The following is a 20,067-nucleotide window of genomic DNA, read 5'->3' on the forward strand; positions in this document are numbered from 1 at the left end:
GATGTCTCTGATTCTGCTGCATCAGTTTTCATACATGTTTTTTTAAACTTGAAATAAAAGTACCAAAACAGCATTCTAAACATTTTAATTAATGGAATAGTAAAGAATTAAAAACATTTTGAATTTATTTTTTCTGTAATCTTTGCTTTTTAAAGTGGAACATTTGATCATTTTACTTCTTTAGGCCTAAATGAAACCACTGTACAAGTTGTAGAGAGGAATCTCTCTGCTAACTGCTAACAACTCATACACATCTGACACTGTGTTTTTGTAAAAGGTCACGAGCCAAAAAGGTTGGGAACAACTGGTTTTATCTTTCAAAAGATACTGATGGTGCAAAAAGTGAAATATTTCCCTTTGAATTGTAGGGTAGTAGAAGTATAAACAGGAATAAAATAGAAATACTCAAATAAACTGCAAGTACCTCAAAATAAGTGCAGTATTTGAGTGAATGTATCTACCTTCCTCCACTCGCTTTCATGCTTAACTTTTAAGCCAACGCATCCTAAAAGTGACAGATATTGTACAACTAGCCAGCATTTGGAGTTTCAGCCTGTTGCTTAGAGGCCAGGTGTAGCCAACCCACAGCATGGTGGTTTTAAGGTGATCTACAGTGTATTGCATGCAGATATGGCCCACACAGCATGCTAGTATGTGGGTTAGTGTTGCCTATTTGCATCTGGGTCAGATCGTTTACTTGAAATAAAAGTACCAAAACAGCATTCTAAACATTTTAATTAATGGAATAGTAAAGAATTAAAAACATTTTGAATTTATTTTTTCTGTAATCTTTGCTTTTTAAAGTGGAACATTTGATCATTTTACTTCTTTAGGCCTAAATGAAACCACTGTACAAGTTGTAGAGAGGAATCTCTCTGCTAACTGCTAACAACTCATACACATCTGACACTGTGTTTTTGTAAAAGGTCACGAGCCAAAAAGGTTGGGAACAACTGGTTTTATCTTTAAAAAGATACTGATGGTGCAAAAAGTGAAATATTTCCCTTTGAATTGTAGGGTGGTAGAAGTATAAACAGGAATAAAATAGAAATACTCAAATAAACTGCAAGTACCTCAAAATAAGTGCAGTATCTGAGTGAATGTATCTACCTTCCTCCACTCGCTTTCATGCTTAACTTTTAGGCCAACGTATCCTAAAAGTGAAGTGACTGCTACTGAGCTCACAGGTCACAGATCATCAGGAAAACTGAGGAAACTCCAGCTGCCGTTGAAGTCCATGACATGGCTAAAAGCTCCAGAAAAAGCTAGTAGGTATACCTTGATTTGGGATTGTTTTGTCAAACTACTGTACCTCAAAATTGTATTAGGTAGAGTAATTGAAGTCATGTGTATTCCACCATTGCAAATAAGAAAAAAACAAGAATGTACAGATAAAGACCACAAGTTTAGATGTGTGTGTGTGTGTGTGTGTGTGTGTGTAGTGAAATGACTGAGGTCAAATGAGGACAGCAGGCAGTGTGCATCTCATTTATTTTACCCACTCCATCAAACAGCCACCTCGGAGCCAGAACAGCGTACCATTACTCCTTAAATTAGAATACATAAATAAAAGCTGTTTGCATATAAACAGTTGCTGATGTACACATTCCAACTTGCTGAAAAGTACACGCTGATTTACAAAGACACTGACAATGTTTGTTTTTTTCTTCTCAAGATCCACGTATGAATTGAGGCTCGTATTTTTCACTTCGCTGTCATGTTGTCCTTCCCTGTAGACAGAAGTCAAGCCTTTGCATAACCAAGCAGGAGTAAACTGTTAGGGGCAAGGACAGTCCATTTGTAGCTGTATACTATTTACAATATGACTGACAAAGGTTTTTAAATCAAACAAGATCATTAATATCAACAAAACAACTAAAAGCTGTTTTTTTTAACATTCATATTCATTTGCCGTTGCCCATAAAAATCGCAGATAGAGAAGAACAGAGCTGTTTCATTGTCTCGTTCCACCTTAAAAGACTGCGAGTTTCTGTGATTTAACATTTAGCCCTTAGCCCTGCTAAATCATCTGACCAGAGAAGCAACACACAAGGGCTGGTGGGAAATTACATCCTCATTTCTCAAACACACTTAGTCACACTTGCGCGCACACACACACACACAAAGTTTTTACCCCCCCCCCTTCAGTCAAAGCCTCAGCCAACTCCAAATTAAACAAACTCTCTTGCCTTTGGGCCTGTGGAGTGACCCGCTTTCTCCATCTAGAGGAAGAAGGCTGAACTACATAGTGCTTCTGCTCCACTGGGTTTCACATTTTAAAAACCTCTCACCACCTCTCGATTGTATTTTGCAGCTTAAAAAAAAATTAAATAAAAAACAAAACTCTTGCCAAGTAAAAAGCAACAAAGCACAAAGACACTTGTTCCATCAAATCTGAGCTGAAGCACCATTACAGTTACGAAACAAAAACAGAAAATGCAACAGAACCATGACACTAAATCCATAAACTGTACAATGTGAAGAAGCATTGAAGGTGCCGGTAGTTTTTTTGTTTTATATGATTCGGTAAACAAACACGTTATAAGTTGAAGAATCTGCATGGTATCTTGTAAAAGTCTCCCTCAGGTTGATGAATGTTGTCCATTCAGTGAAGAGGAGGAGGGGGAGGGAGATAGGACGTTTTTCGAGATGACAGCTTCCACTTGTTTCTCTTGTGTAGCTGTAGCGTCGCAGAGTTCGACACCGCTGAGGAGAGCCAGGGAATCCTTACTCTTCGTCTGCGTTCTTCAGCATGAGGATAGAGTTGTAGATCTTCAGGGCGGGTCCTAACTTGATTGACAGAATCTTGACAATGTCCGCTTGGGTGAGCAGCAGGAACGCCTCGCCATCTATTTGCTAAAAAAAAAAAAGAAAAAAAAAGAAAAAGAAAAAAGGAGCAGATCCAGCAGTTATGGAGCAACATTATCTTTCATTTGGAGTCATGTTTGTGTCAAGTTAAATGTTCACTCTCTTCTTGGTCTCTACCAACTGCTGGCTCTTTAGCTGCCGAATGCTTCACTTTGTTTCACCAGCTAGTTGTCAGTCTGCTTTTAATAAATCAAAGGTTTATTAAATCCTCATACAAAACAGCAGACATACTAAGGCAACTAAAAAGTCTGCATATTCATTTTTTTAAACTATTCACTGTGTGCACAGATATTTTGGGCCATTTTTCCGTGTGCTGTATGTCAGACACCAGACGACGCATACATAAACACTGAATTGATTAAGGCAGTGTTTCTGTAATGCTGCCACCTGCGTGTGTATCCCTTATGCATTGGCTGTGAAGATCTAGCACCCATGCATTACACACACAAAAAGTTAAATATGTTTCTTCCCATATATTTTCAAATGCATAATCAGTGGGTTAAGTTGTTGTTAACATAAAGCTTTTATTGCTTGTTATTGTCTGATATATCAAATAAGACAGATGGATCAGAAAACTGATTTTGGTCAAACATAGTTTGCTAGACAATTAGGACTAGGACAACTGATTTGTTGAATGCCAGAAGGACAGAAGTACTGAACGGAAATAAAGCATCTTTAATAACTGCCTGTAAAATGCAGGTACCAGCTCACATCTACATTTTAGACCAAATAATAATCTTTGTTACTAATTAATGAAAGTAATCATTTGTTGAATTTGTCAGTAGGTTAAAGTCCTGTTTTGCAGTTGAAGTGTTACTAATAAAGTATGTCTTACCTCTGTTTTAAATGTAGCAGCATGTTCTTTACATCCTGGGAGTCCTTTGACAAAACTGGCCACCTGATGAACAAAGAAAAACAAATTTACAGCAAAAAGCTACAGACAGGCCACCAAACACAGGATGTATCAATCGATAAAAGTTAACCTACTAATAAACGGGCATTGTATGCCTTTATTGAACCTCAGCTGTCAAGCTCACACCCTCCTTGAATATTCAGGCACAGTTGCACTTTCCCCTGAACAACACGATGCCTTCATGTTGGATGAGTGAGTGCGGAGTATGTGTGCTTTTCATGTGCTGGCACAGTGTGAGTGTGTAAGCATGTCTGACCTCCTCAGCGCTCCAAGTGGCCACTCTCTTGGCAGTCAGCCCCAGGACCTCAGGCAGCAGCTGGCAGTGTTTGTCCCAGCAGAGAGCCACCCGGTGGGGGGGGGAGGCAGAGATGCCGGGGGAAAACACAGACTCGTGGAGGGCCTGCTGAAGAGAGATGGCGTCTGGAGAGGCTGAGGAAAGGAAAGAGGAAGAGAGTCAGTGGGAGTGAGGCTGTTAAATGCTCTGTCTCATCTTATTTTTACATTCACACACACCTTTACTATCGCCAATCTCCTCTTTAACGTAGTGCATTTTCAGGTATTTAGGAACTGGAGCAGTCCTGAAGAAAACAACGACATGCAAGTTAGAGGTTACTCTGTAATATGGGAGAACATCTTCAGCAGTGACCGTGTGCTGGTTTCATGACTGTACCGTTTAGGCCTTGTTCCATTGTGGCTCTGCTCACTAGCTCCACCCGGTGGCTCGGGCTGACTGTTGCGGCCTGAACGCTCAGTTTCCACTGTCACCGGTTTCCTAGCAACACAGATAACCCGCTCTCAGGTACCAGACCACTGGATAGAGTTGCATGCAAAACACTGGTAGGAGTTCTCTTGGGAGTGTATTGTGTTCAGCAGCAAACCTGTTCTGGGAGTCTTCAGCGCCGTCCGGCTGGTCTGCCGTTGAGGAAATCTGTGTGGTAGCGTTTGTGTGAGGATCGGGGCGTCGCCCGCGAGGATGAGGTCCGCTGAGGGCGAGAGGTCGTTCTCCACTGAGCCGATCTGGCAGCAAGCCCTCCTTGTTGAGATTCATCTCCGAGTACGGACAGCTCACCTGACTGCACAAGCAAAGACACACGAACTTTACTTAAAACAAACCGTGAATGAGACGTTTTTGTTTTTTACTTTTGATGCTCTGCAAATTAACAGGTTACAACAAATAGGAAGGAAAAAAGCAGCTAAAGAATCACCTTAAGGACTCAAAACTCCCACACACGCGACACATTTACATTGCGGGCAGCCCACACAAGTATAAATGACATTTAAGAACACTGAGACTCTTGTTTCTCCTCCTGTACTTACATACACAGTCCCCAGACATTGGTAAAAAAAATATGATGAAATTAAATTATTGTAATAAATGTGCTATTTCAGCAACAGTGATAGGATGCAGCAAAAATGGAGAAGAAAATAGGTTATCATAGAGCTTTGAACAGCATTTAGGTTGTAAAAAGTATGACACCAAAGGTTAAGTGCAAAGTAAAAAGAGAGACAGGAATATGCGTGAATACATGCTACTAACGTGTAGTGGGTTCCATAGCGAGGTCCTCTGATGTGGCCAACCCCGTTGCATCCTGGGGTAGGACATCCTTGTCCTGGGGCAGTTAATAAATCACTGGAGCCTGAAACACACACACACACACACACACACACACACACAAAATGTAGTGTTAATAAAACTATGCAAACAACTGCAAGACCCTTTCCATTTTTTAATTCATTACAGGATCCTCCCACCAACACGTCCAGAAGTTAAATTAGGGCAGAGACAAACTGTGCTGACTCATCTGTTGAAATTACTATTTTGGATCCTTCTCCTAAGAAACATTGACTGGTCTCACTGAATGTCAGGCAGGACAAACAGGAAGAGTGCCTCTCACCGTTAGGGTATTGCAGTGGGTGTCCAGTTTTTTGACACCACCCTACAGGATGCAGATCGGGGCAGTCCGTCTCCACCCAGTAATCATACTCTGAACTCCAGCCATCAAAATGAATCTATGAGAGGGGAAGGGGACGACGACAGCAAGTTAGACCCAACATAAGCACAGAGCAAGTCAAAACACATCTTGACGAGGAGACATCTTGTACCTTTAGTCTGTGCTCCTCTGTGTCTGCTATAGTTGCAACACGGATGAGCATGGGGTTCCTCTTGTCGACAGCTTCCACTTTCATCCCAATCTGGAAGCCATGTGGAGGTCGCTGCAAACACAGGAAGATCAAAAATCACATGACTATATAGACTACTATTGTTTACTGTATGTTATATATATTTGTGTGTGTGTTTGTGTGAGAATCGTACAGGTTTGAAAGCCCGAGCTGGAGCAGCCTGTGTGCCCGTCTCTTCCAGGTATTTCTCCCACGAGAAACTCTTGGGTTGCTTATATTCTGAGAGAGGGAATAAAGACTCATTAGCTCCATCAACCACTGAACACAGACCACACCATCACACAGACATTTCAGTCTTGTGACACACGTCCTGTGGATCAAAAACTTTTGACAATATGGACATCCACAGGAACTGAAAGCAGCATGCATTTCACCATTTAAGTACTTCATTTTAGAATTAATTATTTAAATCAATTTTACATTTAAGAAATACAGAACACTTTATATAGAAAAATACATTGATTGGCACAAGTAAACAATCATTTTATCAGCTTAATCAGCAGAATCTAATTTTATTATTAGCATTTAACTCTGATATTATATTCTGCAGTATTTGGTCCCTACTGTAAATTAAAATAGTTTATACTGACCCACGTGTGTCTTGGTCTGTGTCTTACCAGCTGGAGTGGTCAGAGTTAGCTCAGCCTCTTCACAGAACCCCACAGGATGGATGTATGGACTGCTAGCGTCACACCTTGACAAAAAAAATAAAAAAACAATGACTGTGTAAATAGGAACACAACAAAAACTTGGGGTTTTCCAACAAATATTGAATGATACAAATGTGTAGATTTTTTTCAAATGTTGTATTCCAGAAAGAAGATATGTACGCCTGTCCAACTTTTCCAGACTTTCTGTCCAGTTTCCAAGACCTTATCATATTAATTTCCAATACATTTCCATACTCTCCATAACTGAAGTACACAGGCACCGTGCTCATATTTCACTGCTGTCAGCAGTCCTTCAAGTGGACTGGGGAATATCTTTAGGTCATACACGTTCTTGCTCTTACCAATAATCATATGTGTCATCCCAGTTGTCAAAATGAACGAGCAGTCGGTTGTCAACAACAGCAGCAATGGTTGCTACACAGATCAATGACGGATTCTTCCTGTCGACAGCTTCCAGCTTCATCCCTGCTCTAAATCCAGACGGAGTCACAGACTAAAATAAAATAAAAAAAATTTTCTTTTTAAAAAAAAGGTACACATTTAGCATATACAAACCCTCAATTTAAGGACAATCCAATGGCTTTGTAGTACACAGATTACGTGTGCTTAGTACTCACTGTGTTGAGGCTCTTGAAAAGGTGTTTTGGGGCCAGTTGACCCCTGCAGTTCTTCACATACATGCTCCAATTAAACTCGCCATCCTTACAACCTACAAGAGAAACTTACTCAGGAAGGGTGTGTGGAAAATCATGGATAAAAGTGTCAGTCTGTGTGTGTGTGTGCGCAAGAATGTGCGTCTACCTTTAGGCAACAATAACTTGTGTCCATTCTTCTCACACCAGCCAGCTGGTTTCAAATCCCACGAGTCGGCGTTGGCCCAGAAGTCGTAGCATTCTGGGTAACCATCAAAGTGAAGCCTAACCCTGTAGCCTTGGATCTGAGAGGCAAAGGGACATATGAGTGAAATTCTTAATTATGCACAAGAATAAAGATACGTATAAATGGTCTGTTGTTGAACCAAAACCACAAAAAAAAAAGGAACTACTAGCACTAGTACCTCTGCAACAGTGAGTACACAGAACAGAGATGGATGAGAAGGGTCCAAACCCTCCAGCTTCATCCCCACCTTAAAACTGTTCCTGCTCTGAGGAAACGACTGGTGCTGCAAGACAAATGCACAACAAAGCACAGGCATGATTTTCCTTATCTGAGACCAAATAAACTAAACCATCTGGTTATGCTTAAAAATATATCAAATTGGCAAGTGAATACGGGGGGGGGATACCTCTTTGAACAGTTTAACAGGAGCAGCAATGGCCCTCTCCTCTTCCAAGTAAGCAGGCCAGCTCCATGCCCGTTTCTTATTGGGTGGGGCGGTCACTGAGGATTGGGCAAAAAAATACAAAGTATTATGTACTGTAGCTGGGGATGTCCGCTCATACCATTCATGAGAAACATACAGCAGCATATTTGAGTTATTTTATTAGAATCAGCATTTCTTAAACCGTGATTTAGAAGTTCATATAACAAGATAATTAGGAGTCAAAAATAGGGATGCACCGAATGTTCAGCCACCGAAATTCATCGGCTGAAAATATTTTTTAAAAGCCCTTTCGGTGTTTGGCCTAATAAGTCAATTACGTTGACATGTCGGCAGTGTGGAAGCATTTTAAAGTGTCTGAGAAATACGCAAAAATTGTTGTTTGCAGACACTGTTCTGCTGAATTGTCTCCTAGAACATCCACACCATCTGTGGCTGAGTTCTTAGAAAAGACGACAGACAATCTGACCTGCTTTGAAGCAATTGAGCTAGCCGCACCTACATTTGGAGTGCACACGTACTTCAGCCTTTATGGTAACTGCAACGGACCAGAGCGAGCTGACAGGCAGGTTAGTGACTTTATCCTGTCATTTTCTCTCTTTACAAAGACAAGTGTTGCAGTATGAGAGTCCTACCTGAAGAGAGGTTGTGAAGTCTTCATGTTATGCGATATAAGAACTACATACAACATTATTTATCAAATTGGGTTGGACTTGTTGCATTTAGCGTGAGGATACACATGTGACAACGTCCAGTTTTCAAAATAAGGTGTCTATACACGATGGAAATAAGATTAATTGGATTATATTCATAGAAAGTATAAAATATATTACATGTGTCCATTAAAAGTAAATGGACACATGTAATTTATTTTACCGGACCCTCTCGGGCCTTGGACCCACCCAGCATAGTCTCTCCAAATCCTGTGGGAAACACTAAGTAAAAAGCACATTTTGACTATTTATTTTATGCAATGGAAAGAAAAATAGCAAAATAAGTGGAAAAAATGTGAATGTACTTGTTCAGTATTCGGCAAAATTGTTTCATTATATTCAGCTTCGGCCAAGAATTTTCATTTCGGTGCATCCCTAGTAAAAAATGTTCTGATGTATTACTCTATATGTAAACACTTGCTCATAATATTGATATAACCTACAGATACCCAATTAACACAAACTCTCATTCATTCTTGTCTTGTCTCACACTACAGACACAGGATGCCTATAAGTTTCATACATTAGAGTTAAGATATTTGAAGATGTCAATTCAAATGCCAATGAAAAAATTTGACTTATATTCAAACATTTTAACAAAATTTGATTTATCAGAGGACAAGAGGTTAAAGATTTAAAGATTTTAATGGGATTTAGAAACAGCATGTCTAGCAGCAGTCTAACATACCCAGTTTGGCAATTTTTGCACCTCTTCTTCCTTTGGTAGTCTTGGCTTTTTCCTACAAAAAAGGTGACACAAAAGAACACATTAATCATCAGAACTATCAACTTTTTTTCTTACCTGTCTTGTCATGTTTTCTCAACTTAAAGAAGATGAGAAACGGTGAGAATAGAAAAACTCCAGAAGAAGATACTTTGTTAGAAAACCTTTGTTATTACAGCAAGCCAATGCTTGGGAAAGACAGTGGAGACAAATACAAAGAGCATGCTCCTTACCTCTGGTTCCTCTTGGTTGTCTTCCTCTTCATCACCAGAATCCATATAGATCTTCCTCTTTTTGCGCACACGTTTACCCAGCCTCTCACCCTCAACTGCTTGACTCTCCCTTGCTTCCCCTGGAGACGATCTGCAGAAAAGAAAGATTTGACTCGTGATGAAACAACAAAACAAAATAATCTGAAGGACAACAAAGAGGTGTAAGAGAAGGTCAGATGTGTCATTTTACCTGCCACTAGAGGGCTGGGCACAAATGGAGCTACAGAATTTGCCCTGAAAGAGGGCATCCCGGGAAACATGGCCACCACAGGCCCGGCACCTTGACAGCTCCCCATTTGGGCCCATGTCTGTGCTAGAGCCAACCTCAACACTGGGACCAACCTCCACACTGGGGCCCTCCATACTGGGGCCCTCCTCTAATGACAGAAGTACAGGACCGGGGGCTAGAGGACAAGGCAGAAACAAGGGCTGAAACTGAGAATCTTCACTATACAAAACATCGGAAGATCAGAAAAAGCAAAAACTACATTTTTTTCCAATGACAGTGTTGTGATGGTTAAATGTGCTGTCATACCTTTAGCTTGAGAAGATCCTGGCTGACTGTGATTGGCTGGAGCTGTGGCTGTGCCAGTCTGTGATTGGCCCTCTGGTGGAGGGGTGGGAGTGTGTGACTGCGCTGGGTCCAAGGTCTTACAGTTAGGCTGTGCCTCCTGCCCTTTGACCTCTACGTCTGTGACAATCTCAAGAGTCGCAAACTCTGTCATGCGAAACTGAAAGGGACACAGGGAAAAAAACAGTTATGCTCATCAGGGTTTCTCCCAGGAAGTTGTTGAGCCCAGTAGAGTAGTAGACAACCTAAACAGTTACACTCATTAAATATGTGGCATACTCAGTTTGAAATAGCTCTCTCTCTTTTCCCCTGAAAGTTAGTGTTTTCTTTAATAACATTTTTTAATGAAGTTAGCAGAGGTGGTATTAATTTCAGTGGGAAGGCCTACCTCTGCTATGAAAGCAAACCTAACCTAACATGAATGTGAGTGTGTGTGATCAGAAACACGAGCATTTACACAATATGGGATGTGTATCCTGGACAGGAACACATATGTCGTACCCTGATGTCACTACCAGGCAGCGTAGCAATACCATCCTTCCAGTCCAGAGCACCCATAATGTCAAAATCAGCTCCCTGGGAGGGGCCATCACTGGGTGGGGTGTCAGTCATTCCCACTCGGCCAATATCCCTGCAAAGACATAAAAGTCAAATGAAAGATATTGTCATAAATTGACAGAAAAAGGTTGCAAATGTGCAAAATACAACAGAGGTTGAGTAAACATATTCACATCTCTGACTTAAATTATCTTATTTTTCTCCGTCTGTTGGGTTGATTGTGGGTGATTATCACAGTGAAGCAGCCCCCCTGAATGGTTTTACCTGCAAAGTGCTCCCAACGACAAATGCAGCTTCTGCACTTGTAAACAGCATTGTCCGACATCACCGCTAGATGGCGAGTGTGTGCTGGCTTGTAGGGTACACCATGCATTTCGATTTCACACATCACAGTCAATAATAATATTGTTTTGCTGGTCAACTAACGGGGAAATACGTGCATAAACGACCCCATCCGAGTGAACCTTCATCAGGATCACTGACAAACATGAGGAAAAATGCCTCAACTTTAAGTTAACCACACAAGTTCATCTTTTCCTTGTTTTAACAGTATCTCTTAAACCCGGCTGTTTGCCTGGTTATAAACAACTGAGAGGGTCATTTGTTTATCAATTTTAAAGAGAACACTGTTTTCTGCACTGACTGGCCAAACTTAAAAGCGTTTTATTCCGACGAATATTACGGTATATTGTTTTGGTCTTGACGCATGTTCAACACAGAATTAAGGTGATATTTTCTGTTTGTATGCTGTTTATAACCATGCGAAAAGTAAACAACAGCCCGAGCTGGTGGACCTTGATTAAGTTTGACTTTGCACTTAATACCTCAGTTTTATTCTAGCCATAAATAAAGTGTATGTAAGAGCGCCCATGATTAGCATTCGTCTTATACAAAATGGCGGAGCATAGGAAGAGGCCACCAACACGTTTAAACTATGTAAATTACTCAAGTTACCCATTTAAACAAATAATGTAAAGCCGCTACACGTTGAACAAAAGCAACTGCTTGCTGTGTAATTTCCTGACTTGATGTTTTCCTTCACTCGGGTTATTTTCTTCACTTTCCCCTTGTCACGGAATGTCAGACCAGGTTGCTAGCTAGCGCTGATATAAAGCTAACAGTCAGCTAGCTCCACTCCGTTCAGCTGAACGGAGGATTGCTAGACAGCTAGCCGTAGCATTGTGACTGGATGCAGCCAGCTAAGGACAATCTGTAATAAATAAGTTTCCCGGTTAATAACAATAGGAAAACGCATTTAGCAAAACGCCAATATTTCGCACACTATCACGCACACTCGGAATAACACGGCGTTACTGTTACAAGCTTCAACAGTGTTGCTTGATTCATTTCTTCAATAGAAACTTGAAAAAAAAAACGATTTATTATCGCCGTTTTAAATCAGCGTGGAAATAATGCGAACTAACGCTAATTAGCAAAACGAAGGCCGCTTTTTCAAAAGTCGCCACTGTTAACAGCAATAAATTAGTATTTACGCCCGTATTGTTTTAAAAATATGGAACTCACCTCGTTTCTGTTTTAACTCTTATTTAGAGCTGGATAGAAGGATGCGCATGCGTGTAAGATGCGCTGCCTGACAACTTTGGGTCTCGGAAAAGTTCAGTTTACTATCGGTGGTCAATACCAGGCCTGTTTGCACTTACAGCACGCCCAAAACTCAGTTCGGTGCCGATACAAGGAATCTACCGATAGGCTGGGGCTAATATTCCCATTTGCTCATAACAGCCATATAAGTATTTCCCCTGGAGAAGTACGAGTGTGTATCAACGGAGCGCAGAGACCGCAGTGTCTTCCATAAACGTTGAGGAGCGGTTGGTTCCCTTCTGCTCAAAGTAGCTGTTTTCTCCCCAGTTTTAAACCCTCTACCATCGTCAAACAGCCAAACTGTGTAGATTCTTCCCGAGCACAGGCGATAACCGGTGTTTACAAGCCGGTGCTAACTGTAGGATTAAATACTCAGGCCTGGAAAATCACCCGAAGTGACATTTTTTTAACCAAACACGAACCAGAATGCGTTGCTTCACACAGACTCTGGGTTTGGCTTGTTTTTTAAACACATCACGTCGGTTGGTGCGTATATGAGCTCCATCAAAACCAGTAACGTTAAATTAACTCGAACAGGATGACACACACATTGAGTTTAGCCTAATCAAACCCTTACAAAAAGAAGTCATGAGCTAAAATACTTCTGTAGGGTTTAATTTTGGTTAATATCAAAGATCCAAGAAGCCATGTGTGTCGCAGTATGTTGCACCTCCTATGGCACGTCTAGGCTGCTGGATGTAAGATTTTAATGTGACAGCAAATCAATTTGATCATATCCTGAGATTATTGTGGGTACTGGGGGTCTTTAAATTGATTTTAAGTATTTGCTGGGTCGCCAGTGGTCCAAATAATCATGTTCAACCATCTGATCTCCAGCTACCCTGCAGTATTCAATCCCTCCCACATAGGGCGGTTGTGGTTCCTCCGGTATAATAAAGCTACAGATATTTTGGCCCATTTTAGCCATTTTTTTGATGGCAATATCCTACACTCCACATGAACAGAAAATCGCGATATTATCCATGGCTATTTATCCAAATTCTAGTAAACAGGTATTGTGTGATAAGTCTTTATTTCAGTCAACAAAGGCCGCCCTGATACTAGGAGGTGAAACGAGTTCAGTGCTCGGCTGTGGAAGCGGCGGTGCTGCTCCTGTGTTTGTCGCTAGATGGCAGGAGAAGACCAGTTTCTTGGCGAGGGGATTAACGGGGTCGTGCACCGTGCTGCAGCCTGCTTTATTTTGTAATATAATATCAAGTACAAACCATGAGATGGCATTCAAAGGGAAAGCGGTCGAGTCGAAGGTAAGAGGACAGTTACCGTGTCATTATCTAGCCGACTGCCTCCCCGATCAGGCGTCTCTGGGATCTGTTAATCAGAATCGACTGCAGGGATATCATGTGCGATAAAATACATGGAGAGGGAACGACAGGCTATGTTATACCGTAGGTCGATTTTTGTGATGTACAGATAGAAAAAACTCACTTATTATTACCCAAATGTATGCAGCAGGTCAGGTTTTGCAGCAGATAGAGTCGCTGTCTGTACCTGCAGCGCACATCTCTCCCCCTGCAGCCAAGTAGCCTATCATATGTAAAACTGCCAACAAAGCTCCAGGTTAGTGTTGTGTATAATGTTGCGTTACGTGTGAAATATGTGGTGCTGCCTACTAGATAAAGAAAATACTGTATTGTGAAATATTCTCCCTCTCTATGTCTCAACCCCACAGGCCGTGCTCTTCAATCTGCTACTGTGTCTGGTCATATTTTACTCCCTTTTCTACATGATTGGGAGTGTGTGCTTCGGTGCTTTCAGGTGAGAATCTTTTGCTTGCATGGGCAGAGGCAAGTGTGCGCGCAAACCAGCTCTTCAAAGCATCTTTGTATATATCTACAAATCTGCTGTAATGAACAGGGGGTAGTTAATAAGGGGACATAGTCCATAAACACTGCTAAATAAATGCAAAATTGAACGCAGAGGAGCCTTATAGGAGGTCTGGAAATTATCACTTTGAGTATTTTCAGTCAAGTAACAGAGGTTCAAAGTGGCACAATTACCCGTAACCAAATTCCCAGTGCAACTATCAAAATAACTGCAGAATGATCTAGTAGGCAAAGGGGAACAGTCCCAGCATTTATGACATGTACCAGTCTCAGCAATGAACAAGACAGCCCAAGATGAAACTAAATTTAATACAAGCAACCTATATGCAACTGTAAGTTTTTTAATATGTGTCCTGCATCTTTACCTCTTTACGAATGTATAGGTGCCCTAAGCCCCTCTACATAAGAACCCTTTTTAGTTAATGTTGTCCTTAAAATTGTGTACACTGATAACACATAGCAAACCATGACAGGTAGTTTTTTCTGGTTTTGTAGGCAAAATATGAAGCCATATGAAGTTTGTACTTTATATGTATATTATGGGACACAATGCACATAAAGCAGGAGGTCTAAACATTTTATTTTTTACTTGGGCAGCACAGTGGGTTATTCTGGCCATGGATCCATGATTACAGTTTTTAGTTATCTAAAAAGTGTTTACATTACTTTATCTACACCATGTAGCCTTTATCTGGAGACTCCTTTTACCTGGAGACTCCTTTTACCTGGTGCCAAGAGATGAGATGTGTTTACACTTTCCAGTAGTTTAACACACTTTCTGCAGGCACTAGTTTACCCTCTTATCTCACCCCTCATTCAGGTTGGATCACTTTGACGGACTGATTCCATTTGACTTTAAGACCGAACCTGCTGAATCCAACTCCAAGTACTTGGGTGAGCACACTGAATGCAGCCAATATGATCGAAAATGAGCGTGAACGTTTTTCACTTTGTGCTTTTTTACTATGTTGGTCTTCCTCAGTGAATCTCCTGTCCATGGAGCTCACCTACTTTTGCAGCGGCCTTCTGTTTGCCGCAGTGGTGAGGAGGCGAGTTTGGGACTACGCCGTCACAGTCACACTTGTGCATATAATGATCACCAGCCTAGGTGTGCGCACGTTTAACAATACATCCACCCAGGTGCACAGGCAAATTACAGAATGTTTTGTGAAACTGCACGTTTTGTTTACATGTTGCAGTGATGTTGGAGTTTCCCATGGTGTGGCAGTGGTGGCTGGCTTTAGGTAAAACAAACATTACCGGCAACTGATCTGGAAGTTATTGCATTTAACTGTATGAGCTCAATTCTCTTATACATTTTTTGTTGTTCCATAGGTAGCGGCTTGTTTCTGATGATCTGCAATGGTCAGCTGATTGCTTACTTCACCTGCCAGAGTGACCAGAGCTACGCCTCCTTCAGCCTCTACTGAAACTTGGTCTCTACTGAGACAGAAAGCTACTCTGTGTATTAGCTGTTTCAGTCAGTCTTGTGAAGTGAGGTAGAAAAGATGAGAACAGATGTTCTCTTCCTGGAGACACCATTAGATTCTCCTCAGTGATGGGCTTTTTCTGTTTGTCACTAAAAAAAAAGACTCCTCACCGTTTCCTTACCGTGACATTAAGTCAAAGCTGGGTCCAATCTGTGTTTACGGGTTGCAAACAGACTGGCATCCTATTGTGTACATGTAAATGCCACAATGAGATGTTGTCTGTGTTTTGCTTTTGATGCACAATGCCTCTGTGACTATGCAGGATATACGGGCACCCTGTAAAGTATTTTACTTTTGTAAGCTGAGAATGTAACAGTAGAATGGGAAAGTTGCAATATAATGTTTATTGTATATTTTAAAGATATAAATGAAAAGTGTTAAAATAAATAAAACTGCTTCAGATTGAGTGTTTATTGTTTCATCATTCAACACATAGAGGTAGCTAGGTCCAGCCTATTTCACATTGATACTTAACATAACTTAAAAATATGCTATAATTTGGTAGTGAAACCAATGTTACTGTGTTAGTGTAAGAATTTTTTGCTTGAATGTTTAAAAATAGACATTGATTTAAAAATGTATGACATAAAAAATAAATATTTGAACAAACATGCTCCCAGAGGATTTGGTTGGATTTGTTAAGAACCCGGCTCTGCTGCCATGTACTCTGCTGGGTTCGTGAAGGAGAATCCTTGAAAGGCCTCGCTGCTCCTGCCCCCGCCTGCCTGGCACCTCTCATTCACGGAGGCAGGGACAGGTTGTAGCGTGAACACAGGGTCGATGTAGCTGACATCACAGGGACCATTCTGGAGAGGAGAGGGGAATAAACACAAACACTCAAGTATACTGTGCGGTCATTTATTATTTTTTATTATTTTTCATTTATTATCATTTTGTTATTGCTGTATTGCTTGTACCACTTTTGGGATGAACGGAGGTCTAACTTTCCTGGCCAGGAGGTCGTCCCAGTTAATGGATGCAAAGAAGGGATGTTCCTGCAGCTCCACCTGAAGACACATTGAATTAGACCCTCTGTGGTTATGTGTGTTTACGTGCATCGTTGCTTGGTTTTTGTTTTTTTGTTTGTGTGCACTTACAAGGTCACGGCTCGCCCCTAAGCGTTTGGAGACGTCTCTTTCCAGCAATCCTTTCAACAGTGAGCGGGTAGCCCTAGACACCCCACTACGCAGCTGCAGAGGAGCGTGAAGTATGTTCTCAAACATCCTTGCTTTGCTATGGCTATAAAATGGAGGCTGAGAGACAGAACAGGGAGACGGAGTAAGGTGAAAATGCTGAAGGTGATTCGATGAAAGGAAAAAGATTACTTCACCTGCACTCACCCGTCCATACAGCATCTCAAAAAGCACAGTGCCGAGGCCCCACCAGTCCACTGCTGGACTGTATGGGCGGCCTTGTAGCACCTCAGGAGCGAGGTACTCAGGAGTCCCACAGAATGTATGCATGATCCCGCCTATGGCCACGCCTTCTTTACAAAGCCCAAAGTCTGTCAGCATTACATGACCCTCACTGTCCAGCAGGATGTTCTCTGGTTTGAGATCTCTGGCAGGGAAACAGATGGAACAAAACTGTTACTAACTGAATATTGCTGTTGTTTTTGTTTCCCCTTTTCTCTGGCTTCACCTTGTTTCCCTTTACTGGTTATTTTTAAATGTGGCATTGGAGGGTTTTTAGTGATAACATTTTCTATGCGGAGCTCTCTTATTAAAGGGAACATTTCATTGGGATTTCCCAGCATGAATCATTTAAACCATGTGGAACACGTCTAAATCAAACATGAGCAAAGAAAGTGAGCAGGCAGTGAGCCAAGACAAACTTGGAAGAGTGACTTTGCAATGGCTTGTCTGTTTGTGTGTGTATGTGTGTGTGCGTGTGTTTACCTGTAAGCGATGTCAAGAGAGTGGAGGTAGCCCAGTGCCATGGTCATCTCTGCAGCATAGAAAGCAGCCCTGGGTTCAGGAAATTTCCCCACCCTCTGAAGGTGGTAGAAAAGCTGAGGACAAACACGTGTGGTCACATACACAGACTACACAAATGACAACGAAATTCAACACAATAGCAGCACCATGGAGGGACTGGTTACAACTGGTTGACACTGGCTTTGATGACTGCTGGTCTCAAAATGACTTGTGGCATCTCTTAAACTAAACTGTATGCGTTGGCTTAAGAAATATGTAGCTAATTATGTTGGTAATATGCTAAAGATTTGTAAATTCTAGTCTATATCTGAAACCTTTCCTTTCCCAAGTGATGGTTGTGGGCAAAGGGAGACTAAACCATCTCACAGTTGACAGAAAATACACATACCTCCCCTCCATTAACGTAGTCCAGGACAAAGTAGAGAGCATTTGGTGTCTGGAAAGAGAAGTGGAGCCCCACCAGGAATGGATGATGTAGTCCCTTCAGTAGTACGCTTCTCTCAACCATCACATGCTTCTGCCTCAGAGACACAACATATACAGTAAGTAGATAGATAGATAGATAGATAGATAGATAGATAGATAGATAGATAGATCACCTCTTTCCTTTTGGCAATCTGTTTCTGCAGCACTTTCACAGCATAGTAGCGTCCATGTTGTCTGTGTCTTGCCAGCAACACCTACAAAAGTTTGAGCCGTGTCATTTAATTTCCAAACAAAAAACCCCACAAACATTTACAAGAACAAAAAATCGCTACCTTTCCAAAGCTTCCTTTGCCAATGACTTTGAGGTAGTCAAAATCTGAGGGTTTCGTTCTGGTTAACACAACAAAAAAAAAACTGTCAGATATGTGTTGTGATACAGTGCTACTTTATAATAAGATTATTAATCTTAAAATTAGATCTTAAGCTGTGTGACACTAATTACTGAGTTTGTGGTTAATAAATGATTTAATAATGCTACACAGACGAGTTAATAGGCTAATACATTCATAAAAATAACCTTTGGGTTGCAAGGTTGTGATCACACATTTAAGTAAAGGAAGACTTTCTGTTTTTAACTATCTATCTGACTACTTAGGGCAGTGGTTTCCAAAGTGGGGGCACTCAAGTAAAATAGTGCATATTGCAAGAAAAATTTTCCTTTATTTTGTTTGCTTGTGACAGTTTAGTCAAGAACATATAATCTCTTTATGACTGTATCTTTTAAGTGTTACTCTGCAGAACCTTTTATATGACATGAAACATTTCCGGGCATCAGGTGTAAAAATTACTTACTGTGAGGTTTGCGTGTTCTCTGAGCCCTGAGGAGAGAAAAGACACTGAGGGGCAAGACAGTCAGATTTAGTTTCATCTCCTGTCAACACTCAGCACACTAATCATTTAATAGAAACCTTCCCTCTGTACTCACCACTGTGCCTTCGTCCCCCTCCTCTCCTCTCAGCTTGCACTGTGGCTGCAGGATTTGCTGGGGGTCCAGGCTTCAATCAGGAGGTCAAAAACAGTACATGTTGGATTTCTTTTTAGCAGATTAAGCACAAAGTAAAAAGCTGTAAATAATAAAGTTTTTCTCACTTACTGTTGGCATAGATGTTGACTGGAAAGACGTTTGTGTAAGAAGTCACTGAAGCCAACTTTTTTCCCTTTGAGCAGAGCTGTAAGAAAGGCAGGGAGTTAGTCACAAGAGTTCAACAGCTGTAATATCAGTTTAACTCAACAGGTTATGAAGTTGTGAAACTGTTCAGATACTTTTAGGTTATGTCTTATCTTTATAAATGTTTAAAATATATATTACTTTAATATAATACTCTTCTAGGCCTACTATTGGGTTCACCTCTTTCTAATACAACGTTAAGGCAATTTTGCCTCTTGTAGCAGGATTTTTTGCGTTGACCGTTACTTTTGACTGTAACGTTATGATGTAACGGTGGCGTTGCTACGGCGCAAACGTTAACGGTCAAAATGAATCTAATGTTACGTCGGTTAACAAGATATAACTTTTTATATACAGTCCATGGATTTAAACCTACCTGAGAAAAACGACACAAGCGCTCTCATTTTAGCGTAGGTCAACGGCCGTTCTCGCGTCACGGTCATCTGGATGAAGACTGTTCAGTACAAATTCACAGTTAGTTGACAGTGAAGACTGTCCCGCAGTAGAACCGTCTCGCTTGTACTAAACCTTCAGTGCACTGCTGCTCCGTTAAAAGACCACTGACGTAGCAGACTCAGAGTAAAGGATGCGTTTAAGTACCCTCGGAGATGTGAAAATGGGATGTGCGCACTTCGAGCGACCTTCAGTGATAGCCAGCTTTGTGGACTGTAAGTATGCTTACATGTACTCAGCTACTGCATTTGCAAGTGCAAATTTGAGTTACTTGTATCAGTTATCCCCAGTCTAT

At 41.2% G+C, this 20,067-nt stretch overlaps 3 protein-coding genes across 8 annotated transcripts; 1 reads left to right on the plus strand and 2 right to left on the minus strand.

Annotated features, from left to right (window-relative positions):
• Nucleotides 1-1,474: 1,474 nt before the first annotated feature.
• Nucleotides 1,475-12,683, minus strand: l3mbtl1b (L3MBTL histone methyl-lysine binding protein 1b). 5 transcript variants are annotated; one of them, XM_038711513.1, is made up of 22 exons: nucleotides 12,317-12,683; nucleotides 10,736-10,865; nucleotides 10,199-10,394; nucleotides 9,854-10,067; nucleotides 9,625-9,754; nucleotides 9,356-9,407; nucleotides 7,919-8,013; nucleotides 7,691-7,795; nucleotides 7,435-7,570; nucleotides 7,251-7,342; nucleotides 6,975-7,126; nucleotides 6,580-6,656; nucleotides 6,096-6,181; nucleotides 5,885-5,995; nucleotides 5,677-5,791; nucleotides 5,319-5,418; nucleotides 4,660-4,854; nucleotides 4,452-4,553; nucleotides 4,295-4,359; nucleotides 4,038-4,210; nucleotides 3,704-3,766; nucleotides 1,475-2,856 (listed from the first exon to the last, which is right to left on the minus strand). In XM_038711513.1, exons 2-22 carry the CDS (start codon nucleotides 10,844-10,846, stop codon nucleotides 2,728-2,730), a joined length of 2,499 nt encoding a protein of 832 aa, XP_038567441.1. In that variant the 5' UTR covers nucleotides 10,847-10,865; nucleotides 12,317-12,683; the 3' UTR covers nucleotides 1,475-2,727. The 5 variants fall into 5 exon arrangements, with proteins under 5 accessions (XP_038567441.1, XP_038567439.1, XP_038567440.1 ...); XM_038711511.1 differs by having other exon boundaries at nucleotides 6,553-6,656; XM_038711512.1 differs by having other exon boundaries at nucleotides 7,251-7,354.
• A 201-nt stretch (nucleotides 12,684-12,884) lies between these two features.
• Nucleotides 12,885-16,128, plus strand: LOC119897653 (transmembrane protein 244-like). The gene is made up of 6 exons (XM_038711516.1): nucleotides 12,885-13,659; nucleotides 14,085-14,170; nucleotides 15,059-15,132; nucleotides 15,221-15,346; nucleotides 15,438-15,482; nucleotides 15,574-16,128. The coding sequence occupies exons 1-6, from the start codon at nucleotides 13,330-13,332 to the stop codon at nucleotides 15,666-15,668; spliced, it is 756 nt and encodes a 251-aa protein (XP_038567444.1). The 5' UTR covers nucleotides 12,885-13,329; the 3' UTR covers nucleotides 15,669-16,128.
• On the minus strand, nucleotides 16,125-19,884 carry sgk2b (serum/glucocorticoid regulated kinase 2b). 2 transcript variants are annotated; one of them, XM_038711515.1, is made up of 12 exons: nucleotides 19,696-19,884; nucleotides 19,245-19,320; nucleotides 19,077-19,146; nucleotides 18,944-18,969; nucleotides 18,424-18,481; nucleotides 18,265-18,345; nucleotides 18,054-18,182; nucleotides 17,627-17,739; nucleotides 17,069-17,288; nucleotides 16,826-16,981; nucleotides 16,646-16,735; nucleotides 16,125-16,534 (listed from the first exon to the last, which is right to left on the minus strand). In XM_038711515.1, exons 1-12 carry the CDS (start codon nucleotides 19,760-19,762, stop codon nucleotides 16,367-16,369), a joined length of 1,254 nt encoding a protein of 417 aa, XP_038567443.1. In that variant the 5' UTR covers nucleotides 19,763-19,884; the 3' UTR covers nucleotides 16,125-16,366. The 2 variants fall into 2 exon arrangements, with proteins under 2 accessions (XP_038567443.1, XP_038567442.1); XM_038711514.1 differs by having other exon boundaries at nucleotides 18,944-18,987.
• Between the last annotated feature and the right edge of the window lie 183 nt (nucleotides 19,885-20,067).

The sequence above is a fragment of the Micropterus salmoides genome, unplaced genomic scaffold (genome assembly GCF_014851395.1).
Source record: "Micropterus salmoides isolate LMB-PRFRI ecotype aquatic unplaced genomic scaffold, ASM1485139v1 Ms_hic_scaffold_11, whole genome shotgun sequence".
In the NCBI taxonomy this organism is placed as follows: domain Eukaryota; kingdom Metazoa; phylum Chordata; class Actinopteri; order Centrarchiformes; family Centrarchidae; genus Micropterus; species Micropterus salmoides.